Consider the following 10,069-nt stretch of genomic DNA (forward strand, 5'->3'; position numbering starts at 1 on the left):
TAGCAATGCTTCTTTTTTTTATATAGCAGGATTTCGCATCGCTATCTCTTTGACTTTTCAAAAATCAAATTTACGTGTTTGTGGCTGGCATGTCAAGATCTGTGCGTGTGTGTTATTTTTTACAGTCTCTGGTTAGCAGTCACGAAGAAGCTACTGGGTAGATGTGCATGTACAGTGAAGACGGTGCAGGATTTAGAAAGACAGAGAAGAGGGAGGGGCAAACAGACGTGAGGATGTGAGGAAATAAATGTCAGGCCGGTCGTGCACTGTGGCGCTACCCCCGCTTCGCAAACCCCCCCTCCTGTCTGCCCCGCGCACCAGCGTGCGCTGGAGGATTGAGCTACTTGGGCCCGTGCCCCATGGCGTCTTGAGTATCTAAATACATGTTCCTCAGCGACAGGGGCTGCCAACACATCACCTGTTCCTACCCTCGCCCCCGCCCCAATCCTGTGGTCTACCGTTCTCAGGCTGTTTGTGTAGCCCTGACCCTGTTTATCTCTGTCCATTAGCAGTTTGATCCAGCCTTTTTTTTTTTTTTTTTTTTTTTTCCACCATGCGCACTTACATATCCTGTCCACACACACACATACACACACAAGGCCTACGCTTACATTTTGTCTGTATAGGGCTGAACAATTTTTTTTTTCTTTTTTTTTGGGGGGGGGGGGGGGGGGGTTCTGCCTCAGGTTACAGTCATTTGATTGGTTTGATTATGGTGACAGGGGGTCAGCTCACCTTGTGTTTCAGATGTAAAAATCAATTGCTAATGGAAAGATAGTTATAAAGCCTCGAAGCAGGTTCTGGCCACGCTGGCCTGGTCCATTCCTGGTCCGGAGTACATCCTGTGGCCACAGGTTAAGGGCTTAAACAGGCTGTAATTGTTCTGGCTAATTTCTGTACATCTATGTCCCCATGGGTTCTGCACTGAAGGGCATGAAGTCCTTTCTGCTCTTAGGAAATTTATTTGGCCCAGTTTGACGAAGGTCTGTTGGTTAATGTAGTTTTTAATTTAGATAACAGAGGCTTGATATGCTTCATGCCTTTCAATAGGATATATAATTTCTGAAGGACTTTTAAAAATAAAATGGCATAAAAATGTTTAAAGGCAGTTGCCCCTTTATATGCACTAGCCAACCGCCCGTGGCCAGGTGCAGCTGCTGGTAGTGAAATGAGAGGCAATGGGGTACAACTACAACACTGACCAAAAATTTGCTTGTAAACTAATCTCCTAACATAAGTTAATTTTAGCAACATAAACTGACTGAAACCACGCACTAAGCCATCTCACTCGCTCCTGTGGACGGTAAGGTATTACTCATTAACCAGTAGGGAAACGTTACCTAAAAAGCCGGCCAAAGCTAGCTTGTACTTACAGCAGTAAAGCAAAGCTAAGCAAGTGAAAAAGCACTGCTTGCCAAATCTTGAATATGAAGAAAGTGAAAGTCACTGTCTTTTCTGAAAGTTTTCATTTTGACAAACTAGTGAAAATGGAACTGACTAATGAAATTCACATCTTCAAATGCTGTGTCATTATTAATGACTTATTTCCAACTTCTTCAAACAAAGTTTCATTATTTGTGTAAAGCTGGCCAAAGCAGCTGACAAAGCCATTTTATATTCTGGGAATATAAATTTTAAAAAATAAATAAAATAAATAAATAGATGGAGTGTGAAAAAGCCAACAAAGACCAAGAAAGAGGCCACACAACAACCCTTTACATCACAAACGGGCAGTACTGTTGCAGAGTTAGGAAGGACGCAGAAAGGGCACTGTGGATAAGATAAGCAGCAGTGTACTGACATTTAAAGGGGAAAACCTGTTCACATTTTCAGCACACGTTAGCTGGCAGCCCTAGCGCACTGTGTTCTACTCATGTCGAACTGCTCAGGCTAAGCAGGGTTGGGTTTGGCTTGTGCTTGTATTTTTTCCTGAGAAAAGCTAAGTGGCTGCAGGAAGAGATGCCGGTGAGCTTGTTATTGTCTTTCAGGACCGAGCAGTAAGAACAGTCTTTTATGGTACAGTGCTATATGTGGGTGGCACCATTACATTACATTACATTACATTTATTTGGCAGACGCTTTTATCCAAACCGACGTACAAAAAGTGCATTTCATGGTCATAGACAACTGCTAAACACAGGTTCAGTAAGGTACAATACTTATTTTGTACAGCTAATTTTAGCCAAGAACACAGTTTAGTTCACACAGTGAACACTATTCAGACCTAACCTCTGCAAAGCCACCTAGGCAGAAGAATAAGCTACAGTATTAGGAGGAATACAAATTACCAAAAAGTGCTGGGATGGGGCAACATGTAACAAGTGTCATGAAAAAAAGGGGGGGGGGGGATTTAGAGTGAAATATACAGTGTGGTGGTGGTTAGTCTAGGTATAGTCTGAAGAGATGAGTCTTCAGGCCACGGCGGAAGATGGGTAGTGAGGAGGAGGTTCAGAGAGGGACGGGGAGTTCGTTCCACCACTGGGGAGCTACGGTGGAGAAGCTCTGTGATCCCTTTGGGCGGGTGGGAGGGGTTACAAGGCGCCCTGCTGCCGCAGAGCGGAGTGGTCGAGCAGGCACATAGAATCGAGTCATGTCCTGCAAGTAAATGGGGGCTGTCCTGTTGGTAGCAGTGTAGGCAAGGGTCAGGGCTTTGAACCGGATCCTGGCAGCGACCGGTAGCCAGTGGAGTGATCGCAGCAGAGGAGTGACGTGGGAGAATTTGGGAAGGTTGTAGATGAACCGTCCTTCAGGTGTGGAGTTAAGCCAGGGTCCCTTTGAAAAGAATGTTATACCTTGTGTCCAGTGGAAAGCCATACTAAAATATCCTAAATCAAATAGAGAACTCAGCTGAGAACTGAAACTTTCACGGTGAAGACTTGTGAAATCACCGTGGTCAGGATTGCATTTGGCCTACGTGGCTAGATCTGACCACATTACATTCACCCTAAATCTTACTGGCTACACAGTCCCTTGCACTCCCTACTACTCCTCATGACAAAAAAGACTCTTAGTTGACCTGTCTAGCTTTTCTGGTTTTTGTGGTTATTTCTGTAAGGAACTGAAAAGTGCCAAACTCTCAGTGCTGTATAGGTATATAGGACATGGTCCACCAAGCTGTAATTGGCACTTTGCGTACCTGGAATCCAAATGTAAATTGTGTTACATTGTTGTACAGTGGAAATGTTCAAAATATTTCCCTTCTCTTTCTCTCTATGCTGTCTGACTTTCTATCTATGTCTAAAGTTCAGTTGGGAGTATGTTGAAATTGACCACATGTCGGCCTGTTGGCCTTATCGTGTCTCCTTTGAATTTCCTTAATATTACATCAAGAACCAGCCTTCATGTCACTATTAAAGGAATAATTCAACCAAAAAAACTTTATGCAATTTTTTTTGATAATATAAATATCCAGGGCATAATTTATGCAATGCCCTTCTATAGATATTAGTGCTAAAAGTTATCCAACTCTGACTCTGATGATGTAGTAGTGAGGAATGTTTTTTCTGCTTGAAAAGTATGTTTACATTTCCATTCATGTTCTTGACAACTTGTCATTATCTTTGTAATTTCAAAATGCATAACATTTACATGTGCAGTCACTGGCGGACTCAGGGCGGGGGCGACCGCCCCCCTGGTGCCCCCATGGTTGAAAAAGCGTTGCTAAAGTGCCCTCTAGAGTGGCGAAAAGGAGAGGAAGTGCCCTATTGGCTGCCCTTCACATGGGAAAAAAATGATTGAGTGCCATCTAGGGTGCCCCTTCATGCAATAAATTATGATGATGTGCCCTCTAGAGCAAGAAAATTCGATAATGTGTCTTAATGAGTGCCCTTCTAGTGGAGAAAACGTGATGCAGTAGCCTATAAGGTGTGATGTGGTGCCATATAGGTGCCCTTACAATGGGATAAACTTGAGGTTCCCTACAGGTGCCTTTCTGATGAAAAAAACTCACGAAGTGCCCTCTTAGATGCCCTTCCAAGTGAGAAAACACGATGCATCATAGCTTTTTGCGTGCTGGTGGGGCCCCATGTCGTGCAGTAGGTGCCCTTTTTATTTTTTCGCCCCTGCCCTTCAAACAGCCTGAGTCCGCCACTGTGTGCAGTATCCCAATCTTCATCCATTTATCCATTATCTATACCCGCTTATCCTAGGCAGGGTCGCATATCCCTATCTTTTGAACCTTATATTGAAAGAAAGTGTGTGTGGCTATATCCATGTTTCCATTTATTTAAGCTCCCATTGTTTATAAGGAAAGTCTTTTTCTATGACATCTTGGAGATGTCCATGAATTGCTTGATGGGAATTGTATTAAAATGCCAAATCAGAAGATTGGTTTTACTGAGAATGACCAAATTGTAAAAACATTTGATTTAAAACTTTCGAAAAAAAAGTTAGGCTGTATTTGGTGGATATTGGTATTGCTACCACAATAAACATGTGTGAGCAAAATTAGGTGAATTTTTCCTTTAAGGTTCAGCTTGGCAGTTGCTTGTAAATAACTCAAATGATAGCTTCTGCTTTTGTGCATCCCATTGCCTGCTGGACTACATTTCACGTGGTTGTTGGAAAGCTTTCTCCGAACGTCGAGTCATAAAGGCCAACAGAAAGGGGAATCTTCCTGTCAGGTCACACATGAGGTTAACACTTCCAAATGAATGTTTGTCCCTCCCTTCTGGTTCTGGTACTTGGTACTGAAAGATTCCCACATTGATAGGAATGCCTGTCCCTGATTGGTTTGGAGTTAAGGATCTTAGAAACTTGGCGCTTGGAAAGAATGCCAGGTTCAGTGCCATTGGTTTGCTAGCCCTTGGAATAATGATGTTACCCTTGATTGATGGTCCCAGTTAGAGGGAGTTCTCTCCTTACTTCTGCATTTTGCAGAGGGTAAACCGGTCCTTTTGATGCACCAGGCATTGCTTGACCTCTGTGGATGCTGGTGCTTGGCGGGTCTGTGTTATGTTAAGACACGGGCAAAAATGCTGTTTTTTTCAGAGCAGCAGAAGGGAAAAGCTTATGTTGATGCATTGTAGTGAATTAAGCGGCACACAGTAACCAGCCCTTATGTGTTCAGGCTTTAATTGTGCAATAGGCATGATGTGGCATTTGAAGAAGCATAGAGAAGTTGGTCTTTTTCAGCCTTTTGTTTGTTCTGCATTTTTCTTTCTTGAGGAGCTTTCAAGTTGACTTGGATCTGAAAGTGGTAGTTTTGTCATATTGAATGTGAAATGGCCAGTACCAAACCTTCGTAAAATACATATTTGTTTGGATTAAAATACTTTTCTGTGCTCAATTGATCTTGCCTGGTGTAATTGAGCCTGTCAATATGACCAGAAGGCGGGGTTTGCACTTTTTGAGAGTATTTCATTGGTTCCAATACACCAGACAAGATCAGTAAAGCGTAGAAAAGTATTTGAATCCAAAACAAATATGTATTTGACCCAGGTCTGGTCAGTACCAATTCTTGTTATGTCCTACCACTGTTCATAATTCCTCCCTGTGCATCCAAAAGGTTTTCTTTCACCTCTGACTCCTTCTCCTCTTTCTTTCTTTTTTTTTCTTCTCCTCAGCTCTTCACTATCGACCACAACCAGGTGGACTGGCGCATCGCTATGACCAGCCAGCGGCTGCTGGGCATCTCTTTGGAGCTGGTGGTCTGTGCCATCCACCCTATTGCAATCTACTGGGGGCCGGAGATGGGGACACCAGGGCTGGCCGTCGACAGTGCCCAAGGAGGGCAGGCGGGCACGCAGGGCAACTTTTCATCCCGCCCCCTCTGCTCTTCCATCCGAAACAGCGATCTCCTGGACCTGGTGCCCCTCCTTTCGTGCCTGATGTTCCTGCGCCTCTACCTGGTGCACAGGGCCATCCACCTCCACAGCAAGGTGCTCCTCAACGTCTCCTACAGGAGCATCGGCTCGCTGAACAACATCAACTTCACCTTCCGCTTTGTGCTGAAGGTGCTGATGAACAAGTACCCCGGCCGCACCCTCCTGGTCTTCATCGTCTTCCTCTGGGTGAGCGCCTCGTGGCTGCTCACGCTCTGCGAGAGGTACGGATGAGGGCAGAGGGCAGAGGGCAGAGGGCGGACCTTGGCCAAAAAATTAGCATTCTGAGATGTTCTGCCTCTAGGTGCTGTTAAATTATAAGAACAATCCTGCGATCTCCAACAAAAATGTATTTTACTAAACAAAACTGTAACATATACATATGTCTACATATTGGTGGAAAAAGATGTTCTTCTAAAATTGCCAGCAGTGCTCTTTAGGAATTGCAGTGGTATCTGAAGAGTGAACATTTTATCGAAAAATGTATTTTACCCGGGTATGCCAAATGCCTTTGTTTCAGGATTCACAAACACCAGATGCTTTAATTCCACCAAGATATTGATGCTCCCTACCAATAACCTTCAAAAAAGAGTTGTTGTTATTATTCCTGAAGTATATAAGCTTGTAAAGTGATTTTACAGCCTTGGCATTCTCTAATTCCCGCACAAGCAGTCGGTCAGTTGCACACAATGATGGCATTTTTTGAGATTTTCTCAAGCAGCTTTTTAGTGTACGATACACCAAATTCAGCATGATTGACACTAGCAGAAAATAGAGCATATTCTGGAATTGAAACCAAAGAAATTGGGTGTGGAAAGTTTGGTTTTATATTTGTTTATTATCATCTGTTTACTGGTTACAGTGATGAGGAATGCTGTTTGTCTGCTGTGCTACAGTTCACAAATTGCAAATGCACTTCTCTGAACTGAGTAATTCTGACAAGATTAGTCACCTGCCTGAGCCTCAAACTGAAGAAACAACCACAGCTCAGACGTACACGACACACTAAATCATGCTTCACACACACACACACACACACACACACATACACACACACCCTGTCCTTGTGTTCTCCTCAGCATAGCATTATGCGGTTGATTAAAAACGCCTCACAAACAAAATGCGTTTATCAGGAATTGTAAGTTGGCTATATTCAAATAGTACGAGTAGCAAATTGATGTTGGTCCAAACAGTGTGCCCTACAGACAGACACACACACACACACACATGTACACACACACCAAGACACACACCCATATACACATGCACAAAAAGAGCCGTTCAATGCTGACATCATGTGGAATTGCTCTCAGTGGTTGCCCTTGCGTAAACTTGATGTTTTGTTACTATCCAGTAAGCTCTGGGTGGGAACAGGGTTAATAAAACATTTTGTAGACAAATTGTAAGGCATCCACATATTAGCACCAAACCAGAAGAAATATATATATATTATATTTTAATCACCCTTGGTGGACAGTATCCCCTGGTCCAGAACAACCTACTATACCCTAATCATTTGAGGTAAGACCCAAGCGTGTATTCAATCCACACTGAACCCTTAGCTTTGACTTCAACAAGTGCAATAAACCATTGCTGATTTCTTCACAGGGTTTGGCAGATACATTTTATTGGTTAGCTTGCCAAATTGTGTACATGAAGCAAAAAAAAAAAAAAAACTCAAACATTCTTTTGTTAGTCATTGAAAGAAATATGTTGATTGAACATTCAAATGGGTTTTGACTGAGGTTTTTCCAATTCAGAAAAGGTATTAAAATGAATGACATTTCAAACTCAATAGAACAAGGTGGTATAGATGGACATTAGCTAAAAGTAAATTCTGCATTGATATCAATAAGTTTATTTATTTATTTTTTTTAAACACAGAAAATAGGTCACGTAGTGGTGGTGGCAGAGACCCGTGGGGTATCTGTTCCAGGATTGCCGCAGTGTGCCGGACAGTTTTTTTTAAGCGTCTAATGTGCCGAGGAATGCCGTTTCTGACCATTGTGTTTTTTTTTTTTTTGCGTTCTGTTCCGTCCTCTTTGCAGGCAGATCCGGGCGGAAACGGGCGACATGCTCACGGCGCTCTGGCTCATCGCCATTACATTCCTCACCGTGGGCTACGGGGACGTGTCCCCCAAAACCTTGTGCGGGAAGATGGTGTGCCTGTTCACCGGAGTCATGGTAATTGTCGCTCTCGCGGCGTCGCGGAGAGTAGTCGCAGCCCTCGCGAAGGCGCGTCCTCTTCGTGGGCCCGGACTTGTTATCCTGCCTATCGCGATCGACCCTTTTGACCCTGTAATTTGTCTTCATTTCCCCTGTCTTCCACCCGAAACCTCTGTTTTATTTGTTGAGGGAGCAAAAAGAAAGCGCTTTTTTTTTTTCCAGTCCTGATCACCTGTGTTACTTCAGCGTTGGGGAAATGAAATGATTTCAAAGCATTCCATGGGCTGGCGCTGAGTATCAGGTACTCTTGAAACCAAAAATTGGCCTGGCCATAGGAATATTATCTGCGCTCCTGGGAACGTTCCTGCGACATTCTTCGGTGTGCCAGGCATTAGCTTTGATACTGCCTCTTCACATTGCTTCCAGCTGTTCATTAACTTTTCTGTTTGCTAGCGTCGTGCATTAAATGCATATGGGGCACTAAGTTTAAAAATTTGAGCCGTTCAAGCTGTTTTTTGAGTTTTGGCCTCTCCCCATCCAGGAACTGATAATGGAAATCTGTATTTGAGGTGAAGGGAACAGTTAATTTGCTGAAGTTCCCTAACCCCGAGCTCGGTAACAGGCTCACTGTTTTTGATGAAGATTTGCATGGTGGGGGTATTTGCATGCTGTGGTTATGTCCGTCCATATTCGGACTACAAAACACACAGTGTATAAACAGAGCAGTGTTCTCACTATCTCAGATGTGAATGAATGAGAAAAAATGTTTGACCAGAGAAAACCGTTTGCGATCTTCATTAGCTTTTCACGGTCTTACTTAACTTGGGCATGAGCCCAACGCAGATTCAAGGATAATGTAAGGTTGGAGACAGCGCAGGCTTTTGGAATTGGGTGGGCAACACTGGAAACCCACCATTGTTGGATGGCAGGTGTAAGGGAGAGAATGAGGGAGAGTGGGTAGGAAAACGAGGGAGGGAGGGTGCTACAGCGGGTGTGTGCATCCTGTCCTGGCTCTCTGCCTCACCTCTACTGCCTCCGTTTCCGATCTTAGGAGATAAGCTGGCGCGAGTCACGAGGAGGAGTGGGTAGAAAGAGAGCCCAGGGGGCGGTGGGGGGGGAGGGGGGTGGGGGACACTTCCCTGATACTGTGGAAAACAAGCCTTCACTGCCCATTCTCTCCATTGGTTTTTTTTTTATAAGCTTTCCCCAATTTTTTAAGGGAAAACTTTCCACCATTTCCATTTTTAGGCGGTTTTATAGCGTTTCGCATCACGGCATTAGGAGGGTGTGCCAGCCCCTACCCATAACTTTCAAAAATTTCCTATTCTCTATGCGCCCCCTCACCTCCCCACCCCACCCCACCCCATCATGCTGATGATGCAAAAGGTTTCAACGCTTCAGTTCTTTACTAGTGTTCACACCTGTTCTTTAAATCATAGCACCAACACCATTTCTTATGAGCTACTGTCGCCAATTCAGCGGGGCAGTACTTTTTAAGTCACCCGTTTCTGTCATCTTTAAGCTCTCCCGTCACCATTTTGCGACATTTTTATGGTGTGGTGTGGTGTGTTGTGTGAAGGTGCATTTCAGTTCCTTGTAACACCTGTTGGCTGAAGAACAGGCTATTACAGCGCTACAGTCATAGGAGAAGTGAAAAAAATTGATAACTCAAATGAGAGGATAAATGATTAACTGCTTGGAATTTTCAGTATTAGTGCCTGCTCGTTGTCACACCCCACATTTGAAAGATACATTGAATGAAAGTCAGTTGACTTTTGTCTACACGCTGATTTGCTTGTGCTGTTCTCACACTCTCCTTCTCTTTTACTACTGCTGACAAAAAGGAGGAAAGGTAAAGACGGGCTGTCAAAATTCTGAATATCGCCTGAAATCACCATTTTGTGCCTAGTATTTTAAATCACCATTTTGCGCCTCGTATTTCAAATCACCACACTTTTTGTTTCAAGTGGTACTTGTTGATCTGTATTTTTAGCCTAAGGGGAAATTTTTTTTAATTTCTGTTGTGTAATGCATGCTGTGGACAGTGTTTTTTTTGTTATTTGTACATTTTTAAGTTCCTC

General features: G+C 43.7%; 1 protein-coding gene across 5 annotated transcripts in view; it reads left to right on the forward strand.

Annotated features, from left to right (window-relative positions):
- Positions 1 to 10,069, forward strand: part of kcnn4 (potassium intermediate/small conductance calcium-activated channel, subfamily N, member 4) — a 31,254-nt gene that overhangs the window by 9,345 nt on the left and 11,840 nt on the right. For 4 of the 5 annotated variants that reach the window (XM_035423483.1, XM_035423475.1, XM_035423512.1 and 1 more), the window contains exons 3-4: positions 5,565 to 6,046; positions 7,871 to 8,006. In XM_035423483.1, coding sequence (XP_035279374.1) covers positions 5,565 to 6,046; positions 7,871 to 8,006 — 618 coding nt within the window. The remainder of the gene's footprint in view (positions 1 to 5,564; positions 6,047 to 7,870; positions 8,007 to 10,069) is intronic. The other variant, XM_035423494.1, reaches the window with a different exon arrangement.

The sequence above is a fragment of the Anguilla anguilla genome, chromosome 1, assembly GCF_013347855.1.
Source record: "Anguilla anguilla isolate fAngAng1 chromosome 1, fAngAng1.pri, whole genome shotgun sequence".
Lineage (NCBI taxonomy): Eukaryota > Metazoa > Chordata > Actinopteri > Anguilliformes > Anguillidae > Anguilla > Anguilla anguilla.